The sequence below is a fragment of the Trachinotus anak genome, unplaced genomic scaffold (genome assembly GCF_046630095.1).
Source record: "Trachinotus anak isolate AG129_WGS33_773 ecotype Australia unplaced genomic scaffold, CSIRO_AGI_Tana_v1 ptg000016l, whole genome shotgun sequence".
Lineage (NCBI taxonomy): Eukaryota > Metazoa > Chordata > Actinopteri > Carangiformes > Carangidae > Trachinotus > Trachinotus anak.
Genome location: NW_027273867.1, coordinates 25,928,243 through 25,954,286, shown reverse-complemented (window position 1 = coordinate 25,954,286; position 26,044 = coordinate 25,928,243). Strand labels below are relative to the sequence as shown.

The following is a 26,044-nucleotide window of genomic DNA, read 5'->3' as shown; positions in this document are numbered from 1 at the left end:
CGGCATTAAGTCCAAATGTGCGCTAAATCTATTATCTAAATACTTATTGATTAATTTCCTAATAACTGCATTACATGATCATTAAAATTTGTTGTCTAAGTGTCCTTGAATGCAGCATCAAAAACACAAAGCACTACTCGGGTTAGGAAACAGGTTTCAGGTTTATTGAATGAGTTGCCATGCAGTTTAGTGAGGACGTGACAAACTGTACGATGTGTGTTATTGATTCTGTACATGATTGACAACTTGAGCAGAACACAAACTGATCGATGCCTTTGATCATCAGCTGCTGTGGAACAAACACAGGATCTGAACGGACAAAAGTAAGTGGACGTTTATTGGTTTACATTCTGAGTCTACGAAAAGAGGAAGAGGAGGGTGGAGCTGAAGGAGAGGCTGTGCAGAGAAATTTAAAATGTATATTTCATCAGATGTGTTTCACAAAACATCTCCGAGCTTCAATCTAAAGGTTTTAATTTTTACAGGATGTTTATCTTATAATTACAACAAAAAACATGTCAGAAATATGAAACTCTAATCTCATAAATACACAGAGAAATCTCAGACTTTTGACTTTCAATTGTCTCATAATGATGAGAAAAGTCATTGATGTTGAGATTGGGATCCACAATATTATTACTTCTGTATGATTATAAGCTTTGTCTGTCATAATGTCATGAGAGGAGATCTGTTAAATATGAGGTTTTTATGTGATAACTAGAAAACATTTTCTAATTTTGAGACCTTTATCTCATAATTTAAAAAAAAGATCTGTTCTTTATGAAATCTACATCTCATGATTACAAGATAGAGATCTTGTAATTCTAATTATTTATAATCAGTTTTCTCATCTTGTAATTAACGTTTTCATTAATACAGACCTGAGACCAGTAAAGTCAGAACCAGGTCAAAGTTTTTGGAGAAACTGGATAAAAAAAAAAAAAAATCAAATGAGTGGAGGGAATAAAATAAGATTTCCATCAGTGATAAATTCGGCTCAGCCTCCTCATCCCTCTTTGCCTCGTTATGAGATGATGCTGTTTGTAAAAAGACATAAATACCTCAGAAATCACACTGAATCCAAAGTGTCTTCATCACGATTATTTTTCTTCACACAGTGAAAAATAGAGTTTTTCATTTAGCCGTCAGTTTGCCTCACATGACGTTAGCATCATTAGCATTTCCCACTGAAATCAAGACAGTGTTGTTCTGCTTGGTTTCAACAGAAACTCACACGATGCCTCGATAGAATCAAACAAAATATGTTGTTTTAATGGATTTAGTGTTGAACATTTAGTACTAAACAAACTTAAAAACGAGGAATTCTTTAAAATGACAGAAGACTTTTTCATTCAGGATAAATGCACTTAAAGAGTTTTTCACATCAAAATTGTTTCATGTGTTCAGAGCTGATGGAAGAAAGGAAGAAGGCAATGAAAGGTTTTCAGCAGCAGGGACGAGTTTCATCGGTCTTCAACGCTGTCCTCTCCGGACACACCAGACTTCACCCAGAAAAGCTTTAATTTTCAGTTCACATGAAACGGCACTTTTACCTTTATATGACAGTTAACAGTGGGACCGTCTTTAAATTTACACTTCAGATGACTTTAAATTTGAAAAGTGTCAGGGTAGCGATCATAAACATTTCTGTTATCAAATTGTGACCAGAGGAATTTGAAAATATGAATAAATACTTTTTCCGTCATGACTGATGAAGGACAGAAAGACATGGAAGCGCTGAAACTCGTCTCTGAAGTGGTCAGACGTCCGATAGAAAAGCACTTCTCAGGGCCGAGGCCTGACGCCACCGTCCCTCCTGTTGCATTGATAAGAGTTTGTACCTTCTGTACGTCTCAAGGCATCTGTTTTTCTCACAGGAAAACTAACTCAGTTCATTTACATACATACATATCCACAAATGAATGAGAAAGAAAAAGAGTATTTGCTATTTAAGTTGCTTATCAGGTAAACTTTAGTCAGAGCTGCATCTTTGTCGAGCGTGGTTGCGTATAAAGTAGCAGGCTAACAGTTAGCAGAAGGTAACATGATGCTGCTTTTACAATAACAGATCTGTGCTTCTCCTTCAACAGTGGTCAAAACACAAAAACCTGCACAACAACTGTACAAATGTTAATTATATGACAGCGACCCAGAACATTGGCTTTATTCCAGTGAAGGGCTGTTTTAGTGTCTTTACAGTTAAGCTAATGCAGATTTCAACCTGGTTACAAACAGAAAACTAGCTTGTTATCGTTAACTCATTTTTCCTGTTGCAGTTAAGGACACATCAGCGCACAAGAATAAAAAATAAAACTTGAGCTCATATATTGAGAAGAAAGTAAAACTGAAATTATGGTTGGTGATCTCATGTGATTGTTGTACTAGCTACAAGCAAACTAGCACAAGAAGCACATACATGCATTAGCTTGTAGCTAGCACAAGTTTAGCTCTTGTAAGGTCCCTCTGGCTAATGAGACATATATTTCTAACATTACTCAAACAATCAATAAAAATAAAAACTAAAGCCTTTAAAGTAAAATTCATCATGTTTGACAGACCTAAACCCTGAAACATGAGACTGCGGAGCACGAAGAGTAAAATATAACGAGCTAGCAAACAGCAGCAGTCTGAAAACATGGATTTAAAACCGCTGACTACAGTTTGTACGTGATGATTTTAAAAAAAGAATTTCATTTTCACTGTTGTGTTATAACTAAAGTAACACATTACTAGTGACTAGTGACAGTGTGAACTAGCTAAGTGACTAGTTAGCTTGTTCACAATTAACTGAGATTAGCTAGCCTGCACTTAGCGAGATATTGAGCTAGAGAAGTAACACTAGCATTAGCGTCAGTGTTTATGAGAGTACTGTGTGGAGAAATACAGAGCACGTCCATTAATATAAAATCATTTAAGAAGCTGCTTTAATCTAACGACTGTGTGGTTTGTCAGTCATTAGCACGACAGTGACCTTACATGCTTGTTTGTTCTGCCTTCACAGTCTAAGTCGTGTTTAATGTGTCAACCATAACTTTCACTTTACCTGATGTCAGAAATGAAGCTTATTAATGTTGGGTATACGAGCAGTGACTAGCTAACAGCTAGCTAACAGCCTGCTGACTTGCTAACTAGCCTCAGGCTGTTTTATCTGCAGGTAGTTACAGGCCTGAACAAACTGTTAGCGAGCTAATTAGTCTGACAGTAAGATCAGGTAGCGCCCGCTAACACCGCTGCCTACTGGATTCGCTGGTCTGAGCTAGTTCATTAAAATCAACTGGAATATTTTTATCTAACGACAGAAGAAATAATCTCATTGACAGAAAAACAGTATTGTTATGTCCAAACATGACACAGGCGTGAAACACTGGAACAAAGCCACTGTACAGAGCCACCAGCCTTAGCAACAACAGTATCGTCAGTGTCAGAGTCCAGACAAGAAGCCGCTGCTCGTCGATGCTGACACGTCTGCTTCAGTTTTACTGGACGGTTTAAAAAAAACATTCACATATCCAGGAAACTGATCATTATTACTGATCATTACTGATCTCAGAAACAAAGAACCGGAGTCCGTTGTTGTCATTAATCTTGAGTTAATCACAGGAATGTATCGTTTGTTAAATATGCACACACGTGGTTAACAGTTCATTCAGTTGACTTATACACAGATGTACAGTTTGTGGAGCAGGAACCTGCACGAGGATCCATCCAGGTCCGTTTCCCTGCTCCTTTTAATTCAACACTGTGGAGCTTTGTTGTCATTAGCATTGTTAGCATGTTGTGCAGTGAGTGTTTTGACAGAAATTTAACAAAAAAATAAAAAATTACGCAAAATTTTCTTCCGAAATTCAACTTGGACCTTCCTGAAGCTGGGATTAATCCTGAAGATGTGACACCATCACTGACACCGTTTCATTTGAAAATCATGAGTCTTCAAATTCAGGAAGGCAGCGAATAGCTCTGCACAAGAAATCTGATGAAAACCAACTTCATATTAAATCTCAGTTTTATTAACGCTGCCAATAAAACATCAGTTCTGCCAAAGATGTTCTTCTTGTACCAAACTTAAGGTCGTTACTGTCGGACTCTTTTACTTCAAAGACGTTATTGCACTGATGATGGATCCATATATTTAACAGAGCGTCTTAATCTCAACAGCTGCATGTCAAACAAGCCAATCAGCTGATCCGAGTTACTGCTGAGTTCAAAACCCGGCAGTAACAAGACGTTCACGATGGAGGATCAGGATTCAGTCTTTAGTTCAAACTCCTGGACTTTAGTTTGCAGAAACTAAAACAACAGTAGAATTGGTTTTAATGATTTTATGAGAGGACCTGGTCTCAGACACCACTTCACTGTAAAACTGATCATTTCTAAACTGCTCAGTTCGATGCAGAGAACAAAGAAAACAGACGTAACGAAGCAACACAAAGTTGTCGCTGTGCTCTCTTACCGTTCTGTTCTTTAAGAACAAGCAGACGACAGAACCGACAGATGTTCACAGATGTTCTCCGTTCATCAGAAGGAGAACGTCCTGCTGGTGTTTGTGGTTTGGTTTTGTTCAGATGAAGGCGGGAGAGGATCAGCTGACCTGGGGTCTGCTGGTTAGTGCTGACTGCAGAGGAACGTCTGACTCACTGACCTCAGCACAGTAACCGTGGATCTAAAATGATGACACCTCAGACGAAGCTTAAGGAGCAAAGAGACAAAGACCTTGATGAAAAAGTCTTTGTTCACAAAGCAGAACATGAAGATCTGATGGTTCAGAGAAAGTGAAATGTTTTCGTCTGATCCTCAGATCAGCTGATGTGAGGTTCCACTGTGTCTCTGAACGCAGCTCGATGCTGCTTCAGAGTCAAATCCAGTAAAACCCAACCAGTCTGTTAGTGTTTGAATGACATTTGTCTCAGGCAGCAACACAAACCGGGGATCTGAACCCTGCCCCCCCCCCCGTCTGTTTGGTGTTTGTCCTGACTTCTGTACTTTCCCAGCTGCACGTGAACGACACTGAAATCTTTTGGAAAAAAAAAAATCCAATCAATGTGTGACTCCAGAGACAGAAACAGACGATGTTGTGGTTCAGGTTCAGGTTCTGGTTCTGTCTGAGACTCCAGCGCTGATAGGTGGGAGGTCTGTGCAGGAGTCAGTCGTCTCCGGTCACATGATACCGTTGGTGACGTACTGGAAGGAGTCGTAGAGTTTGGTGGTGATGGAGCGCATGGACCCGTCCACCAGCTGCTCCACCAGCAGCTGCAGCTGCTCCTCCGTCAGAGACATGTGGAAACGCTCCTTCAGGCCGCGGATGGTGCTGGAGCCGTGGAAACAGGGGAGGTGTGAACCTGGAGAGAGAGGAAGGGTCAGCAGGAGGAGCTGCAGACAGAGTCACCTCCACAGGACTCCAGCTCTCCTCCACCATCAACCTGCTTCTGCAGCAACACTGGATCTGGATCTAAGAAGACCAGGACGCTGGAGGCCACGAATCCTCAACAACACAGAATAAAAACGTCGTCTGGACGACGGATCAGAGTCAAATTATCTTTAGCTCAACGACAGATTATTAAACTCAGTCAAAGATTCATATAGAAATTAATATTCTCTGGTTCTGGTGTGTGTGTGTGTGTGTGTGTCACCTTGCTGCATGATCTCCACTATCTGAAGCACCTTCTCCATGTGTTTCCTGGCAGCGATCAAGCCCTGAAGCATCAGCATCTTGTAATAGATGAACATGTCTCCGTCCAGGCCGCCCATCACCTGAAACACACGTCACCAGCTGTTTAACCACACAGGTGGGAAACACACCTGACGATGTTGTGGCCCTGAGAGCAGGTCACTTCCTCTAACAGGTAACGTTCAGGCAGAGACAGCAGCAGTGGTTCACTCACGTCCACGAACTCAGACGTGAGTTTGAAGGCGGACGTCTCGAAGCCCAGGTTGCGAGGGGAGCTGGAGAGGATGAAGCCGAAGTCGATGTGGATGATGTGGCCTTCAGAGTCCAGCAGGATGTTCCCGTTATGTCTGCACACAGGGGAGAGGAGCACGGTACGTTAGCCTAGCTTAGCACAAACACTGGGAGGAGCCGGACTCCTCAGTGACGCTCAGGTGAGCCTCACCTGTCTTTGACCTGCAGCAGGTAACAGATGAGGCTGTACCCGGCGCAGCTCTGGACGAAGTTCCTCTGCGCGGTGAGGAAGGCCTCGGTGGTGTAGCTGCCGTGTTCCTGCAGGAAGTAGTCGAGCAGAGACAGCTGACTCTGTTTACGCACCTGCAGGAGGAGAAACACCACATCACTCAGGTGTCTGCACAGTCACTGCTCACCTGCTGCACCAGCACACAGCGACTGGACATCGTGCTCACGTCGGCGTCACGACGACGTCACGTCATGATTAACCAATCAACAGAAACCTGTTCTGTGCACTGTCAGCTGATTACAGCTGATCTTCTTCATTAAAATGTTCAAAGGAAAAGAGAAGAAGACAGTAGATACTGTGGTTTCTATAGCAACAACAGCATCAGTTTCCCACAATCTCTTGTGTACCTGGTGCAGAGAGACGGCGTTGAGGACAGGTTCGATCATCCCGCTGTCTGATGACATCACCAGGATCTTATAAGGTTTGATCCACAGGGGAACTCGCTCCTGCTGCCAGATGGACTGAAGACACACACACACACGCACACACACAGGTTACTGACAGTCACGGACAGACAGGTGTCCCTCGATTCTCCTACATCAGCAGGTGTCCTCACCTGCAGCTGTCGGAGGACCTGATAGGCCAGCAGCTCCTGTCTCAGGTCGTCTCCACACTTCACGATGACCGACAGTAACCTCCAGTTTGGCAGGTGACCGTACGGCGAGCCTTCTCTGATCCGCCTGTGGACGGACATGCGAACCATGAGCGTTACCATGGCAACTGAAAAACACTCTGTGCTGTTCAGCGTTCATGACCTCACCTGACTTTCTCCTCCCAGGGCTCTTTGAGGGCGACGGCCGACGGGTCCTCGGGGTCTCTCCTGAACGAAGTGGGAGTGTGAGCGAGGTTCTCGGACAGACGGCGTCTGAAGGACGACCGGAGACAGAGACAGAGATCAGCTGATGAGTCTGGGAAGACCAGGTCTGCCTCGTGGGTCCTGGAATACACAGTCTGATACGGTGTAGAACCAGTTCTGGTCTAAAAGCCTCAGTGGTCGGTTTCTTAGGAACAGAGACCGGGTCAGTCCTGGACCAGACCCTCCTCCATGAGGGTTCAGACCACGATCTTCATCCAACATAAACTGTGTGTGTGTTAGTGTCTGTGTGTGTGTGTGTGTGTGTTAGTGTCTGTGTGTGTGTGTGTGTGTGTGTGTTAGTGTCTGTGTGTGTGTGTGTGTGTGTACCTGATGTCTCCAGCGGCGATGAACACCGGCTCTTTACTCTCCAAACTCGTGATGCTGTCGACTGAAAACTGACTGATGTTATCACTGCTGCTGGTCTGAGCCTCCGCCTGCAACACACACACACACACACACACACACAGAGGTCAGTTCACCTGTGAGTCTGATCACCTGACCAGGGTTGTCATGTGACTCACCTCCACCTGCAGTTGTCCGATATCGTCTGTGGCCCACGCCTCGTCGTCGTTGTCGTAGTTTGGGACGGTGGAGAAACTTCCCGCTCTGTGCTCTGATGTCATCGTGTTAGCGTTAGCCGCAGTGACGCCGCCGCCACAGTCCAGGTTCTCTGCAGAACGAGCCGAGCGGATCCTGGTCTCTGGGATCCGAACGGGAACCTGAGACGTCTCGAAGCTCTCACACTCCAACACCTCCACATAGATGATGTACGGAGCCTGAGGAGGAGGAGCAGGAGGGGGAGGAGCAGGAGGGGGAGGAGGGGGAGGAAGGGGAGGAAGGGGAGGAGCAGGAGGAGGAGCAGGAGGGGGAGGAGGGGGAGGAAGGTTTCAGAATAAGAGTCTAAGGACTGAACCAAATCTGGTGAGGAGGTCCAGGTGTCCTGACTGATTCAAGACTTTCTGAACCTTGTTCTGTGGGAACTGAGTCCGGTTCTGGTCTGTAGACCTGCAGCATGAGCAGGAAGAGACCAGAGCTGCCGCCAGACTCAAGACCTGTGTCTGGTTAGTGCGGTTTAGTCTGGTTAGTGTGGTTTAGTCTGGTTAGTGTGGTTTTGTCTGGTTAGTCTGGTTTAGTCTGGTTTTGCCTGGCTTAGTCTGGGTAGCGTGGTTTTGCCTGGTTTAGTCTGGTTAGTGTGGTTTAGTCTCGTTAGTGTGGTTTAGTCTTGTTAGTGTGGTTTTCGCCTGGTTAGTCTGGTTTAGTCTGGTTAGTGTGGTTTCGCCTGGTTTAGTCTGGTTTAGTCTGGTTTGCCTGGTTTAGTCTGGTTTAGTCTGGTTAGTGTGGTTTCGCCTGGTTTAGTCTGGCTAGTCTGGTTTAGTCTGGTTCCTGTGGTTTCTCCTGGTTTAGCCTGGTTAGGCCTGGGTTCACCTTGTCTTTGGAGTTCAGGACCACGGCCTGGGTGTGCGGGATCCTGCAGACGTGGTGCTGGTGCTCGGCGGTCGGCAGCCACACCCGGGCCGGCAGCTTGTGGTTGAGCAGCGACAGCTCTGAGATCAGCCGCTGGGTCTTCTGCTCCTTGGTGGGCAGCGTCGCCAAACGCTTCCCGATGCACAGCAGAGACTTGACGAACTCCCGCTGAGGACGGAGACGCTCCGGCTGCAGGACAACAGAGAACGGGGTCAGGTTTCAGTTCCCATCATGCACTGCAGACTGACAGCGGCAACATGCAGCACCACACACTCCGGTCTGATACGAGCTGCCAGGTCCTGAAGATCCTGATCCTCCAGACTGGATTTCTGTCACAGTAACTGAACGATTCTGAACCAGAGAAAACGAGCTGATCACTATTCACACACTTATTGATTAATGGAGAAATTAATCGATCAGCTGGGAACTGTGTTTTCATCCACAAACTGAACAGTTTCATTGGAGGATCATTGATTCTTTTCAGCTTTTTCAGGACAGGTCAGTTTGTTTTGATCCTGACCAGGACTCAGACGTCTGAGCCGACACAGGAAACAGGAAACGCTTTGAGCTGTCGTTCATCAGTCTGTCCAGCAGAGGGCAGACTGGCTCCACCCCCTCTCTGTCACTAACAGCTGCTGAACTGCCACCAGTTACCACGGAGACAGCAGGGGAGCGGGGCTAGAGTCAGAGGTGCTGCTGAGCAAGGCAGCAGTCTGTGCTGTGATGTCATCAATCGGCAACTATTCTAATAACTGATTAATCACAAACTGATCAATAGATTAATGATCTGTAGATTAATCAATAAAAACAACCCCCTTGTTCTGATCCATCAGTTCATTGTTTTTAATCAATATCCTGTTTAAATGTCAGAACTAATATAAAACAGATTCCACAAAAACAGAAGAAAATCAGTGATTGATTGATTATTGATCACTGTGGAGAAGGTTCTGATTCAGGCCTCGAGCGCCGCATCAACAAAACTCCATCCAAAGAACGAGCCGTTCAGGAGTCATGTGACCTGGGCTGGTGTGCAGCCTGTAATCAGTGGTTCAGAGGAGAGTCTGACCGCCTGTTTGTTTGGCTGTCATGGTCACATGACCTCAGACCGACACACGCAGCTCCGCTTCACGTGTGGAGCAAAGTCTGAGTTTGATCTGGTTCAGCAGCAGCTCACACACTGTTCCTCTCACATGACTGAGCTGCTGCTTCAGACCATTCAGCATCATGTGATCTAACACCCCCCCCCCAGGTCTGAGGGGGGGCGTCGGGTCCAGCTCTGCCAACCGACACATGGAAACGTTTCAGAGAGAAGGTTAAGATGTTTACATGACCCAGATTCTGCAGAACCAAATCCTCTAGAAACATCTGATCTCACTTCGTGTCTTCGGTCTTTTACTCCAGATTATTTTAACCCAACTGATCTTTTCATGATTTTGTTTTTCTCATTAAATTATCGTCTGATCGTGTGATTTTTTTGTCTTGTAACATAAAAAATGTTAAATTCACTGTTAAAAAAGCAGATTCTCAAATAAACGTTTTTAGATCAATAATCAGTGATCACTTGTTTCTGGTCCCTTTCTGTTAAAACTCACCTGAAAACATTTGAACAACTGAACAATTGAACCTGCTTTTAATTTGAAGTTTTCTCTGTGTTGTCTTTGGCTGTACACCAACACTCATTAACATCCTCCTCCCTCATTGCCACGGTAACCCCCCACCTCCACTAGGACGAGGAGGAGTCAGGTATCGCTTCCTGTTTTGTCTGTGTTCGTCCCCTCTTCTGTGAACTTCTCCTTTGTTTGCATGAGGAAACATCAGGCCTGATGAAACCAGACGAACACAAACAGGAGGAGCTGGATCCTCTGGTCACAGCAGGAGCTCAGCATTCCACATGAACAGCAAAATAAAATGATTCGTCCTCATTCAGACCTGTTCACACCTGCTGTGTCATATTAAAGAGAACCGGCAGAAGGCCGACATAGAGCCGACAGAGAGCCAACAGAGAGCCGACATAGGGCCGACATAGGGCCGACAGAGAGCCGACAGAGGGCCGACAGAGAGCCGACAGAGGGCCGACATAGGGCCGACAGAGGGCCGACATAGAGCCGACAGAGAGCCAACAGAGAGCCGACATAGGGCCGACATAGGGCCGACAGAGAGCCAACAGAGAGCCGACATAGGGCCGACATAGGGCCGACAGAGAGCCGACAGAGGGCCGACAGAGAGCCGACAGAGGGCCGACAGAGAGCCGACAGAGGGCCGGCAGAGAGCCGACAGAGAGCCGACAGAGAGCCGACAGAGAGCCGACAGAGGGCCGGCAGAGAGCCGACAGAGAGCCGACAGAGGGCCGACAGAGGGCCAGAGGGCTTCCCCTGTTTCCTGAACACAGTCAGCTCTGATGTTTGTTCGACAGGTTTGTTCATAAACACTCTTCAGTGGTGCAGAGTAACTGAGTACATTTACTGTCGAAGTACTGACTCTGCTGCTCTAAAGTCAAACACTGTGGTTTTTACTGTCCCTCCCACACTTTCCCCCGAGCTCCAAAACTGTCTCCCGACTACAGAGGAGGTGGTTCATGCCAGAGAGCGTGCAAGCATCTTAGCTTGGGTGCACGAGCACAGTATCCACAGTAGCCGCAGACGCCAGGAAGTATGGAACACACGGAAGTAAGAACTAGCCTATTCTACTGTCAGATAACATCAGATATTGACTTTATACTTTAGGTAAGACTCAGTGTTTCTATTTATTCAGCAATTTTATCCCAAACTCTGGGATAAAAGTAAGGTTGCGATGTTTCTGAAAGTGCAGCTTGTTTACAGAGCCGAGGTTACCGATGAGTGACAGTTAGCATTCACTGCAGCGTTTTACTCACTGGCACTTTGATAATGTGACATTTGTACCTGTTGATGTGGACAGAGGTTTGAGAGCGAGGCACAGGCCTCAGAGGCAGAGCACATCCCCTCAGCTGCTGCTACACACCGACGGACGGGTACAAGCCAGAGCCGTGTAGTCGGCACAACTGGCACAAGGGGGGTGGGGGGGGGGTGGTGGGGTTAAACCTGTCTGCAGCGTGTGCACAAGCTGTGATTGACAGTCAGCCAACACGCCCCCTGGGTCTGATTGGTGGTATTGACCTGGAACTGGTGGATTTTTGCTAATCACATTACAAACTGCAGGAGGAGCCAAAATGACCTGTTTCACGTCCGAGGGTCAGAATATCAGCAAATAAGACAAAATGCTTTCCTACTGAAGCTGTAAAGTCTCATGTCCTTAGAAAACAAATTCACTTTAATCAGAGTTTGAGTTTGAATGTAAATCAACTTGTTTCCTGACACAAATTCTTATTTCTCCATGTTAACTTCTCTCACAGCACTGACTCATATTTACCGAATCACAGACAGAAACATCCTGATGCCAATTCAGTTCAGCAGCTGTGTTCTTTTCAAAAAGAAAAGTAAAACCTTCAAACACTGTGGGAGAATGAAAACCTCTTATCTCACAGTATTTAAACCTTTTCTCAGCTTCACATTCACAGTTATCAGACCTGAGCTTCCTCTTTATTCTGCTGGAAACAATGAACCCTGCAGCTTTTCTTTTGTGTATAAGCAGGTCAGAAGTTGAACAGAGTAAAATAAAGGTCAGTTTTACTCCTCTGCAGTCTGTCCTCCTCCTCTAGTTTTTCCACTGGAGCTTCTCCCTCTCTCTCCTCTTAAAAATAAAAACAAGTGGAAAAAATGATCAAACACCAGCTGAGTCCAAACCAACAGGAAGAGAAGAGAAGCAGTTTACACTCCTCTCTCCTTCATCTCTCCATCTCTCTAATTGTCTGTTTTTCTTTTTCAGGACGATGAAAGGCGAGAGATCCCGGCCAATGGAAAACCTCGGTCTGCACGTGACCGCCGGCCAAGAATGTGACGACGATTCAACAACACAGACATGAAAACACTGAAGGAGTCGCTCAGATATTTTCCACTCATCCTCCAGAGTCACAAACTGGAACCAGTTCAGTCTCATGTTACAGCTGGTGAAGAAAAACCACCGAGACTAGTTCTGCTCAGACAGATCACACTCAGATCACAGCAGCCAATCAGAGGCTGGGACCAGCTCAACCGCCATAGCACCAAACAACGCTTCTCTAGTTCACATCTGTTCAGACAGAGGAAAATGAGGCAGCTGTGATCAGCTGATTGATCAGCTGTGATCAGCTCCTGTCTGCAGTGTATCATGATGTCACTGTGACAGATTCAAACGTCTGGTTTTGTCCAACCAACAACAAAATCCAAAGATTTTTGGGTTTCAATTACAATAAATCATCAGTCGATCGACTGATTGAATCATTTATTCATGACTGCAGTCCTGCAATTACAAAACTGCACATCAGTGACCTGCAAAATTTTTTATTGTCAGTGTTTTATGGTTGTTTGAATTAATTTCCTCGTACAGTTATTAATTAAAATAAATTAGTTTCATCTGTATTGATGCCAACTGTTGAAAAAAGATTTAATGTCCCTGTGATTATAAATGCTCTTCCTGCTGTCGTCATAGAAACGGAGGTGACTCACAGACTAAAAATCAAACAGTGAACCTGGTCCTCACCTCCTCGTGAACCGCCTCCACCTTTGGGTTACTCCCCGTTCGTCGGAGGCCGGTTCCAGGCCCACTGCTTGCTGTGGTGGCATCCGACTTGGATCTCTGGTGGGTCCTTCTAGACGGGGAAACGAAGACCTCCTCCTCCCTGGGTGCGGGGCTGTCCGGGGAGGGACCGGTGGAGATGGAGGCCTCCATGTTGCTGCTGTTGTGCCTGCGGTGACAGCGGCGGTGGGACGGCGATGATGCCGGGCTTTCAGACACAGAAGCTGACATTGGTCTGGGTGCGTCAGACGCAGGAGCAGAAGGTTTGAGTTCATCGGACAGGATAAGTTTTCGGAGTTTGGTGCCTCTGGAATGACGCTGGGTGGAGATGTGCATGTCGGAGGAGTAGGCGCCCAGCAGCCAAGCGGACAGTAGAGAGAAGGTGATGCTGGCTCTGCAGCGGTGGATCTGAGGGAGACAAAGGCTGTAGATCAAATGTCAACATCCAAAACACCTCTGCTTCATAAATAACTCTTCACACAGGGCGGGGTCGAACGGACCGCAAATAAATCTGGATGTTTTTAATCCTTGTCAACAAGTTTAGTTTATTTCCAGCAAAATGCAACAAGAGTAAAAGGTGACTCAGATATCATGTTAGGACTTGTAGCTGCGAACACGAGCTTCTTTTAGTTATGTTAATACTGATTAGCCATGAGCAGATATGACGGTCAGCACAGGATCTAAATACAAAATCTCGTGATCGCAGTCAGAACCAGACCTTTGTGGTGGGAACCAGTTTGTAGGGCAGACCAGGTGTCTGAGGACTCACCAGGTACGGTCTGATGGCGTCTCCCACCTCGGTGTCCATGTGCACGTACATGTTGAGCAGCTGTGGCAGGTAGAAGTCCACCTCGCTGTCAGGGAAGCTGAAGAGTCGGTTCCCGATGTACGCCTGCACGCCTGGCTCCTTCGACTTGTACAGGTAGGAGATCGCCATGGAAACGTCAAACAGCTTGGACTCAAAGAGGCGCAGCAGCCACGACTGTTTAGACGACGATGATGACGACGGCAGAGACAAAGACTCCAGCCGGGTTGAAGGAGGTGGGGTTTGCTGGGATGTTTGACCTTGTTTTTGTCCCTCCTTCCCAGAACTCCCCTCCTCCTCCTCCTCCTCCTCCTCTTTGATGGAGCTGGTGTCTGGGTTGATGTGCCACTGAGGACTGGTGCGCTCTGTTAAGTCTGTGCTGTGTTGTTGTTGTTGATCGTCCTGTTGTTGTTTGTTGTCAAGTTGCTGCTGCTCAGGCACTTCTCTGTTCTGCAGCTTGACCTTGAGAAGAACTTCTTGACAAGCCTTCAGAGCGACCTCAGGGTCGATCACTGGAAACACAAAACAAGAAGAGTCAGAGTGATCGGACCCAGACAGTCTGTAAAAGATGAACAACCACCAGCTGGAGGACAGAACAACAGAAACATTAGAACCATTCTTAGAACCATTCTATGGTGGAACGTCAAACCTTAAGTTTTGTCCTCAAAGAATAAGTTGATGGCAGCTGCCTCTTGGATTAGGTTTAGATATTTCCCATCTACAAATGGAAGACAGTCTCATTTCAGGACTGCCTTCAGGGGCCACGAAGGGCCACATTTGAACTGGGACACAGCGAATCAGCAGTAAGTTCCAGAACCCAACTTCATGAGACTTGAGTTAAGTTAGACCTGAACTTTGGTTGTGAAATGGATGAATTTGATGTCGATTTGATCTCTGTCACTCTGAAACTCAAAAACTCAAATTCAAACTGGAACATAATTGTCTGAACTAATTGCACTGTCATCAATATACCTTATATCCAATCAATACCCAATCAATTCCTGGACTTGCAGAGAGAAGAAGGACCTGAAGAAATTCTGTTCTACCTAAATCTGTTTATTACTTCCTGCGACGACTTTGATCTCTCCTAGTTACCTTGGTCGACTCCCAGGTCCATCTCCATGGCGTCCTCTGAGATGACATCTAGTGGCGGACTTGGCCCCCGCAGGTCGCCGCCGCTTGACGTGCCGCTGCTGCCGATGCCCTCGCTGGCGCTACTGCTGCTGCCGAGGCTGCCGGAGCTGCCGATGCTCCCGCTGGGGCTGGAGCTGCGGGGGCTGGCGCTGGGAGAGGACGGCTGCTCACTGGGAGGGGGCGGGGGCAGCTGCAGCTGAGGGCGGGGGTGATGGTGATGATGATGATGGTGATGGTGGTGGTTGGGGCAGTCTGAGGAGCTCTCAGAGCAAGAGGAAGAGGAGGAAGAAGAGGAGGAAGAGGAGGCACTAGATGGGGAAGAAGGGCAGGAGAAGGTGGTGGGGGAGGAGGAGGGTGGCGGAGGGGGCGGGGCAGAGTGGGAGGGGCTAAGGTGGAGCGGCCGCAGAGCTGGGGACAGGGAGACCTCAGCGTCGGCCATTTTGGAAGAGCAGGCCTAAAAACAGGAGATGGAGAAAGAAAATAACCTTTAAATCATCTGTTTCCTGCTGCTGATCCTGAGCAGGTCGCCGTGGCAGCAGGTCATGACAGACAGCCCCCAGACGCCGCCTCAGCACCGGCCCCACCTCCTCCTGGGGAGCCTGAGGTGTTCCCAGGCCAGATGAGACTTATTATCTGTCGTGCATGCTCTGGATCTGCCCCGGCCTCCGGCTGGTTGGACGCTCCTTCATTACGCCCGCTAGTATTTATGACATCATTCTTCTGGTCGCTGCTTAAGTTCATGGCCACAGGTGAGCACAGATCCACAGGTCAATTGAAAACAGCGCCACCATTACTGCTGACGCCACACCAGCCCCCCTGTCGATCTCACTCCAACAAGACCCCGACATACTCCGAACTCCAAACCCAAACCCGCCACATCAAAACCTCCTGACGTCACCTTCATCTGACATCGTTCATCAAGAAATGATCTGCAGATTGAATCAACAGTGAAGACGTGACGACACGATGATCAGCTGCTCTGTCAGCTCATCCTCCACACACAAACACACACACACACACACACACACACACACACAGCAGTCTGAGCTGAGCCATGTGGTGTTTACATGTTCATGTGACTTTGCTTTATGTCCCACCCACGCCTCAGAGAGTGTGTGACCTCCGCCCACAGCTTGATGCTTCAGAAACATCTGGAATCAATCTCTCTCTCTCTCTCTCTCTCTCTCTCTCTCTGATCATCCTGTGATGAATGAAAGAAAGAAGGAGCTCTTCAGAAAGCAACTTCTCTCCTAGCACTACATGACAAATCTACACTTAAAGAATCGTCACTAGCACTTATTGCTGCGCTAACACTTCTTATCGCACTTAACCTTGATTGTTCCCCTTTCTGTAAGTCGCTTTGGAAAAAAGCGTCTGCTAAATGACTAAATGACTAAATGACTAAATGAAACCACCTGACTGAGGTTTCATCTGTTCATCACTTCACAACTTTACAATAAAGGAGCAACAAAGACAAAGAGACGAGGAGGAGGATGGTGGACTTTCGTCTCCTCCTCAGCTCTAAACCTGTGAGGATCAAACAGGACGAAGCAGTTTACCTGTTGAACCCTCAGACTCTGACACACCTGCATTTAAACTGTTCAATGTTCAAATGAAAACGTCTGAGACGTCAGCTGTGATCACAGGAGGGCGTCATAACACACACACACACACACACACACACACACACACAGTCCCTCTGTAAACACTGTCTCTATAGCATCAACTGTCTATGTGTGTGTCTGTGATGTTTGTGTTGAAGCTGCAACAAATAATTTACTAATTGATTAATCAATCAGTCAATTGATGAGAAATTCCTTGGCAACTAATTTTGATGATTTTTTCTTTAAAGAAAAACACCAAATATTAATGATAAAACACATATACAACAACAACAACAACAACAACAACAACAACAACAACAATAATAATAATAAATACAATATTAAGATGTTACTTTTGAAATGATTCGTTATGAACTGAATCACTGGATCAATGAATCAGTAAAACAATCAGGAGCTACAGCTGTTTCAACTGATTGATTGATTGATTCTCACATTTGTTGCTGAAGATTCAGATTTTCTGATCAATGCTGCAACTAACGATGATCAATCATCAATGAATCTGACGATTATTGTAAAAAGGAATGTTATCATGTCAAAGTATTGATTGTGACATAATCACCAACCAACAGGTGAAAACCAATCAGATTCAGTTTGATATCACATGACGACTGCTGAGACGCTGAACCAGAGAATTTGTCAATTCAAATGATTGATCGATTAAATGATTATCAAACTTATCATCCTTCAGTTTAAGAAACAATCGACCACAGTCGTTTGTTTCTGATGAAAATCTTGCTTTTCTATCTGAGAATTTACTTCCTGTCAGTTTAGCCCCTGAACCTGATTCTAACCTGAACCCTAAAACCAGGTGTAAACCCTGTGAGGACCAGACCACATGTCGTCACTGAGCTCTGTGACTCAGACCAGAGTCCTGAGGCTCATGACTGTGGGTTCACAATAATCACAGCGAGGCCTGAATCAGTTCTGGTTTTATTACTGACGCTCTCAGGTTCAGGTTCAGGTTCAGGTTTCAGCTCTGATAGAAAACTGAGACTCTGCTCCTGATCAGATGAAACCTGATGTGTTTTTATTTTATCATGGCATCTCAGATGTTAAACTCCAGTTGGAGGATTTTAAAATTTGGACTTTTTTAAATGGACCTTTGTATAAAATCCTCCACTGAGAAACAGTGTCGATAAAATCAAATGACACACTGAGAACACGTCTATATGGTGACTAGAGCTGGCTGTACTTACAATGGATTGTGGGTATTGTAGTGACAGTTCCTCAGATTTATTTAAAAGAAGAAATTCTTCCTTCAACTTATCATCAATGTTAAAAATAACATCTTGTTCTTCTCCTGATCAATGAATCTGCTGATTGTTTTATTGATTCATCTTCAGTCTGTTAGACAGCAGAAAAGTCAAAGTCGACCAAACTGTTTATCAATTACCAAAATACTCACTGAGTGATTTGCTGTCAATCAACTAATCAATTAATTGACTAATTGTTATCCCTAACCCTAGCTGATATGAACAGAGCGACAGTGAACGCAGCATCAGTTCAGACTGATGGAGGGTGTGACGTGTGCAGTTCAGGGCAAAGTGTGAAGTTTATCACCACAACATCACACACACACACACACACACACACACACACACACACACACACACACACACACACACAGTGTAAACTCTATTAATACTGTTGGTAATGTGTCAGTGTGTTAAACTTTGTCCTGTCATTAAATCTCTGGAGGTTGTTCCACTTTAATTCACACTGTCATATTGACCTTTGGCCCTCCGTCTCCCCTGTGGGACTCCTTGGCCTTGGTAGACCTGCTTCAGGTGCGTTGTGGTCTGTGCTGGACTGTACCATGTCAGTGTTTCAGCTGAAGGTTTTCATCCATTCCTCTTGTTGCACGTTGGCTCCTGTTTGAATGTTTGACTGTTCCTCAGGTGTTGATGGCACCTGTTGGTTTTGACCTCATGTTGTCGTCTGGTCTGAATGTAGATTTATCAAAATATATTCACATCTTTGCTGATTAAATTTTAGACTCTTTGCTTCCTATAAAGACTTTTTTTTCTCTTGAGGAAACAGAAACCAAAGCTTTTCGAGACTTTTCCAGACCTGCAGACGCCGTTCACGGACAGTTTCCTGGAGTTTGTTACAGTGTATTTGTACTTTTACTGAATAATTTCTCCACCACTGAGTAACACAGCAGTAAAATGAACCATAAAGTCACAACTGAGGGTAGGTCCAGACTAACACACCTGAAAACACACATCACACAACCATGCACCTGCACTGAGCATGTGCAAGCCGGTGTAAACAGGAAGCAGGTCGTCTCCTCTCAGTTGGTTGCAGTAAATCCTCTGAAGGAGGAACAGCAGAGACAGTTGTAGAGATCAAACCCAGAACTGAGCTGAACAACAGCGGCTGCAGAGACAACAAGGTCAGGAACACCTTCATTCATTCTCCCTGTTGTTTCACCACTGGTAATCCAGGCTGATAACAGCCAATCAGGAGCCACCGTGGGCGTCTACATCATCGTTTCCACAGGTCTCTGTTTGTGTCTGTCCAGACTACAACACAACCTGGAGGTTTAGACTAAACGGGTCCAGTTTCTGAGAGTCTCTGTTCGAGGGGCAACAATTAGTCCGTTAATCAATTAGTCAATGACAGTAAACTAGCCGAACTCATTCCAGTCACATGATCAGCAGCACAAACACAAAGAGACGATAACACTGAAGAGTCTCAGCTGCCCAGGTCCTGGCTGAATGGGGGGCAGTTGGACTTGGTTGTGGATCCCAGAGGTTTCAAGACCTGAAGAAGTCCCGCTGCCCCCCATTCACCTGGATCCAGGACTACAGCAAACAGTCAGAACTAAAAAGACTCCGGGCGACCAACAGGACCAAACATGTCCCCACAGAGACAGGCAGCCATGCAGCCCTGGGGGAGGGGCTGGGGGTCGTTTGCCTCTCTGGGCCCCGGGGACCATTTTCTCATGATCCGTCTATGACAGAAGGAAAGAGGCTGAAAAATAAAGGTGAAAGGCCAAGGGGCGGGAGTCTCAGAGACGTAACAAAGACGTTATAGAGACATTGTAGAGACGTTATAGAGATGTTATAGAGATGTAATAGAGATGTTGTAGAGACGTTATAGAGATGTAAGAGACGTAGAGATGTTTTGAGATGTAATAGAGACGTAATAGAGACGTTGTAGAGATGTTTTGAGATTTTATAGAGATGTTGTAGAGATGTTATAGAGATGTAGTAGAGATGTAGTAGAGATGTAATAGAGATGCTGTAGAGATGTAATAGAGATGTAATAGAGATGTTTTGAGATGTAATAGAGATGCTGTAGAGATGTAATAGAGATGCTGTAGAGATGTAATAGAGATGTAATAGAGATGTTTTGAGATGTAATAGAGATGCTGTAGAGATGTAATAGAGATGCTGTAGAGATGTTTTGAGATGTAATAGAGATGTTGTAGAGATGTAATAGAGATGTAATAGAGATGTTTTGAGATGTAATAGAGATGTTTTGAGATGTAATAGAGATGTAATAGAGATGTAATAGAGATGCTGTAGAGATGTAATAGAGATGTAATAGAGATGCTGTAGAGATGTAATAGAGATGTAGTAGAGATGTAATAAAGATGTAATAGAGATGTTTTGAGATGTAATAGAGATGCTGTAGAGATGTAATAGAGATGTAGTAGAGATGTAATAGAGATGTTTTGAGATGTAATAGAGATGTAATAGAGATGTAATAGAGATGCTGTAGAGATGTAATAGAGATGCTGTAGAGATGTAATAGAGATGTTGTAGAGATGTAATAGAGATGTAATAGAGATGTAGTAGAGATGTAATAGAGATGTAGTAGAGATGTAGTAGAGATGTAGTAGAGATGTAATAGAGATGTAGTAGAGATGTAATAGAGATGTAATAGAGATGTAGTAGAGATGTAGTAGAGATGTAATAGAGATGCTGTAGAGATGTAACAGAGATGTAATAGAGATGTTTTGAGATGTAATAGAGATGCTGTAGAGATGTAATAGAGATGTAGTAGAGATGTTGTAGAGATGTAATAGAGATGCTGTAGAGATGTAATAGAGATGTAGTAGAGATGTAATAGAGATGTAATAGAGATGTAATAGAGATGTTGTAGAGATGTAATAGAGATGTAATAGAGATGTAATAGAGATGTAATAGAGATGCTGTAGAGATGTAATAGAGATGTAGTAGAGATGTTGTAGAGATGTAATAGAGATGTTGTAGAGATGTAATAGAGATGTAATAGAGATGTAGTAGAGATGTAATAGAGATGTAATAGAGATGTAGTAGAGATGTAATAGAGATGTTGTAGAGATGTAATAGAGATGTAGTAGAGATGTAATAGAGATGTAATAGAGATGTAGTAGAGATGTAATAGAGATGCTGTAGAGATGTAATAGAGATGTAATAGAGATGTTTTGAGATGTAATAGAGATGTTGTAGAGATGTTGTAGAGATGTAATAGAGATGTAATAGAGATGTAGTAGAGATGTAGTAGAGATGTAATAGAGATGCTGTAGAGATGTAATAGAGATGTAATAGAGATGTTTTGAGATGTAATAGAGATGTAATAGAGATGTAGTAGAGATGTAATAGAGATGTAGTAGAGATGTAATAGAGATGTAGTAGAGATGTAATAGAGATGTAATAGAGATGTTGTAGAGATGTAATAGAGATGTAATAGAGATGTAGTAGAGATGTAATAGAGATGTAATAGAGATGTAGTAGAGATGTAGTAGAGATGTAACAGAGATGTTGTAGAGATGTAATAGAGATGTAATAGAGATGTAGTAGAGATGTAATAGAGATGTAATAGAGATGTAGTAGAGATGTAGTAGAGATGTAACAGAGATGCTGTAGAGATGTAATAGAGATGTTTTGAGATGTAATAGAGATATAATAGAGATGTAATAGAGATGCTGTAGAGATGTAATAGAGATGTAATAGAGATGTTTTGAGATGTAATAGAGATGTTGTAGAGATGTTGTAGAGATGTAATAGAGATGTAATAGAGATGTAATAGAGATGTTTTGAGATGTAATAGAGATGTAATAGAGATGTAATAGAGATGTTTTGAGATGTAATAGAGATATAATAGAGATGTAATAGAGATGCTGTAGAGATGTAATAGAGATGTAATAGAGATGTTTTGAGATGTAATAGAGATGTTGTAGAGATGTTGTAGAGATGTAATAGAGATGTAATAGAGATGTAATAGAGATGTTTTGAGATGTAATAGAGATGTTTTGAGATGTAATAGAGATGTTCGGAGGTATCCGAGGCGGCCGCGGGGGGAGCAGAGCCGCTCCCTCCTGATGAAAACAAACCGGGGAAGGAGGAGCAGAGCCGGGCAGCAGCAGGCCCACAGCCCCGCGGTTCACCACGGGAACCTCGGTACAACAGACACGGAGAACGGCCGCTCAACCGGGCCACAACAAACCGGAACAGCGCGGAAAGGAGAAGTAACAGCGGGAGAACCAGCGGGAGGAGCAGGACACCTACCCGGGTCCTGAAGCGTCCTCACGGCGGTTTCAATGCTCCGTGGCTCGGGGTTGAATCCGGTTCCGTCCCGGGAGTTTCCGCATTGAATCCAGGTCTTGGATCCAGGTTTGGTCCCGGTCTTCGGTCCTGCTTTCGGCTCGGGGGCGGCCTCGCTGCTCGGTTTGCGGCCTGGCTCCGCTCGGATCGACTCCGCTCCGCTTTAAAGCAGCTGTGACGCAACATCCGTCAAGCAGCCGCAGGCCGAGCCGCACTGCACTTCCGGCGATCTTTACACAATAAAAGCACAGAGGGCTCTCAGGACAGTTTCGACCAATCTGAACAGTTTCTCCAGCTACACTGATGCTTCCTCATCCTAATAAGTACACTGGAATCAAATCACAGACATAGTTAATTGGTTTCACTTTTACAATACAAGTTTACAGCTGAAATTGACTAATTTAATTGATTAATAAAATTGATTTACAGAAAATTAGCTGGGCCCAAACTCTGACTGACTGCAGCTTCTCAGATATGTTTTTGTTTTATATAATATTCTACTAAATATCTGGATTTTGGACAATTGATCAAACACAACAAATAATCTGAAGACATCATTATCTCACATTTATAAAATTTCATAGAAATAAAAGACGTAGAAAGAAAATAATCTTTAGATTTATCAATAAAGAAAACAATTATAGTTTTCAGTTCCACGGCTGTTTGTTTGTTGCACATAAAGATGAATTAAAATGTACGGATATAAATACTAACAGGACTTCTTGAAATCTACATTTGGAGAATAAACACAGTTTAACTTCTCAAATGTGGTACCAGTGTGTACACAGTGTATTTATATGAGCTTTAGTGTAAATGTTATCAGTTAGTTCGGAGTCGGTTCAGATGTAGAGCCTGGATGTAACCTGCACCCAGAACATCTTTTTACTGTCGAGCAAGAGACCATTGCAATTTAATTTATTTTAAAAGCTTTTATTGTGAAAGCAGGATTCCGGTTACTTGACAGAACTGCTGGTTTTGGTTCTGTTTCCGCTTGGAACATTATATTCAGACCCCCCCGCGTCCTCCAGCCCCCACGTTTCCTGAAATAAACCGTATCCAGTGACGCTGGATCCTGTCACGTTTATCTTTTATCACTTCTTCAGGTTTTGTTTTATTCTGTTTTATTCAATAGTCAGTTGTGACACTGATTGGTTCTTCTTTCCTCTTCAGCATCATCATCATCATCATCATCATGTTAGTAGTCACACATTTCATAACATATTATTTGACTGATATCATTACATAAAACTCACTCTGTCACTCTGTGACTCCGTTTTGCTTGAACAACAGCGAGAACTCATGGACCAAACCTGATGAGGCCTGATCCTGCACCGGGATCTGAGGCCGGTCCAGAGAACACCTGCATGAACCTGTGTTCACTCTAACTCACATCAGGTCCATGGTTCTGTGTGTGGTCTGAGGCAGTGCTTTATGACTGTTTCACTGTGTATTTCATGTATGTTTCTTGTCTCACCTCTTATTTATCACACCTACCTATATATTTACTCTCTCTCTCCCTCACACACACACACACACAATGTACATTATGAATACAGCTTCAAACTTGTCATATTTATTTCATTTTAATTGTTCTATTGAAACTGTCTCACCTGCGTCTCCTTCTTGCAGATCAGGAAAATACGTTTTCTGATATTTTATTTTTTACAGAAAAATTCAACCTGAAGCAGGAAATAGAGACAGTGAAGAAGAAAAGCTGTAAGTGTTAAAGCAGAGCGCCTCCTGATGACCAAGAGAGGGAACAGCAGAGGAGAAAGAGGAGAGGAAAACAATGAGAGGAGGAAAAACAACTGAAGCACAGAAAAGGAAACAAGAGGAAACTAAATGAAAAGAATGCAGGAATAGAAAAAAGGATGCGAAAGGAAAGGAAGTGATAGGAAGAGAGTGAGGAAGGAAAGAGGAAAGAAAATGAGAATCAGTGTTTTCTGCCAGTGAACGTCACATCCTTTATTTCCAGTCAGTCAGCGTAGGAAAATAGATTCACATTAATGTTCTGAGTCTGTCCCCCGTCACAACAAACAGCAGAAACACACAAACGCACAAAACAAACTCACACAGGTAAAGTAAAGGTGCATTTCACTGATTTGGTTTCGAACCAAAGGGCAGAGGAGGGAAGGTTCGTTTTCTTCTTCACGGTTGGACCGACGTCGACGCCGACCTCCCACTTCAGCAAGGAATTTCAGGAGTGAAGTGCAAAAATAAACAAAAAAACAAAAACCAAAGCAAAAACAAAAACAAAGCCAGCAGGTTACAGGGGAAGAAAAAGGAACACTTCTCCAAACTGTCAAAGTTAATCATTTACAAAAACAGACGGTCACAGGGAAACCATGCAGGAAGCCGCTGTGTCTTCCACAAAGCAAACACAGATTTAAAAGGTCTCAACAGCAACAGTAAGAATAATAATAATAATAATAATAATAATAATAATAAAATCTGCACATCAACAAGCTGTACATCTGTATGAAAGAGCAACGACAGACGGCAACAGGAAACAAAAAAGATAAATTAAAGAGAGAAACTCTTAGTGGATTAATTAAAACACTGACGGCAAAACAAGCTGATTGAAATCATCTCAGAGTGAACAGAAATCACAGCATCAAGCTCAAAGTGTTGCTGTTTGGTGTCAGAGTCCCACTCAGGTCCACTGATGAGTCTGTGGACAGAAAACTGGACCACAACCTCCAAACCAGTCTGGAGGACTGTGGAGGATCGAGCAGCGTCTGAAAGGCTGCACAGAAGAAGAAGGTGGTCCAGTGAACCTGGCTGGGTCTCTGACAGGAGAACAGGACCACCTCCAGCCTGGACTTGGAGTTCACCACCACGTTAACTGCAGCGTCTGACCAGGATCAGCTCATCATACAAACGTCTCATCATCTCGTCACTGAAACTGTTGACACATTTTTAGAGTTTATCTGTTCTGAGTCGCAGTGAGAATAAAAAAGTTAAATGTGTTTTTAGTTTAGTTTTACTTCCCTTTGATGTTTAGTGTTGATAAATCACAGGAAACCAAGTGTCTTGTTTTATTTTTGAAGACACTGCCGTCACCTGTCCTGAGTCGTTCACATGATGTCACCACAGGGTCATTTGGGTCACATGACCTGATCACATGACGTCAATTTAATCAAGTAGTGAACTGGTTTGAAAGCACAACCAGATGAGAGAGTGACTAACGACCCTCAGAGGTTGACGACCCAGAAGATATTAAAGGGAAGTGTCACCATTTTTCAAGTCTGTCTTAAAACAACAGTCAGCTGGTTTTTCTTGCTGTGATTGTTCCTCCTGTTCATCCTGGACATGAAAAATCCTACTGTAAGTGATGAGGGAGAAAATCCACGGCCCTCCTGACGAATGTGAATTCAAATATTTATCCAAAACTAATTTGAGTTGATTTTGTCCTCCATCACTTTGAAAACACATTTGGACGGGACCTGTCCAAAAAGAACAGACGGGATGATCGCAGCAAGACTAACCTGTTTGAGTTTATATGGGACCTTTAAAATATCTGAAGTGATGCTCCAAGGTGAGCAGAGATGTCTGACAGACACAAAACAACAAATCTAGTTCCCTTTGACTTTGTATCTCGAGAGATCACTTGATCCAGAAGATTGAGAATTGTCTTCTTCCTGTGAACCTGCATGAGGTTCCTCAGGCTGAGAAGAACCAGTTTCTTTAGGGAACAAAGACATTTTTACTGAACTCAAAAATCTTTGATGAGTCTTGTTCTGAACTGGTTGAATCACAAGTGAATGGACAACACTTGGTGCCAATAAAACCATGTTGATTTTGGA

At 44.2% G+C, this 26,044-nt stretch overlaps 1 protein-coding gene across 1 annotated transcript; it reads right to left on the bottom strand.

Annotated features, from left to right (window-relative positions):
- Positions 1-142: 142 nt before the first annotated feature.
- Positions 143-22,484, bottom strand: LOC139634000 (phosphatidylinositol 4-kinase beta-like). Its single transcript, XM_071500202.1, has 14 exons — positions 22,203-22,484; positions 15,038-15,530; positions 13,907-14,454; positions 13,102-13,545; positions 8,467-8,694; positions 7,563-7,817; positions 7,369-7,475; positions 6,946-7,050; positions 6,742-6,865; positions 6,533-6,646; positions 6,108-6,259; positions 5,880-6,012; positions 5,628-5,748; positions 143-5,336 (listed from the first exon to the last, which is right to left on the bottom strand). The coding sequence occupies exons 2-14, from the start codon at positions 15,513-15,515 to the stop codon at positions 5,155-5,157; spliced, it is 2,991 nt and encodes a 996-aa protein (XP_071356303.1). The 5' UTR covers positions 15,516-15,530; positions 22,203-22,484; the 3' UTR covers positions 143-5,154.
- Positions 22,485-26,044: the final 3,560 nt, after the last annotated feature.

Bases quoted from the DNA above. Each gene is read 5' to 3' on its own strand.
- LOC139634000 (XM_071500202.1), bottom strand. From the start codon at position 15,515: ATGGCCGACGCTGAGGTCTCCCTGTCCCCAGCTCTGCGGCCGCTCCAC. The intron at 8,695-13,101 runs GTGAGGACCAGG...GTTGTCCTGCAG, and splicing joins TGGAGGCGGTTCACGAGGAG to CCGGAGCGTCTCCGTCCTCA. The intron at 6,013-6,107 runs GTGAGGCTCACC...CCCTGTGTGCAG, and splicing joins CTGCTGCAGGTCAAAGACAG to ACATAACGGGAACATCCTGC.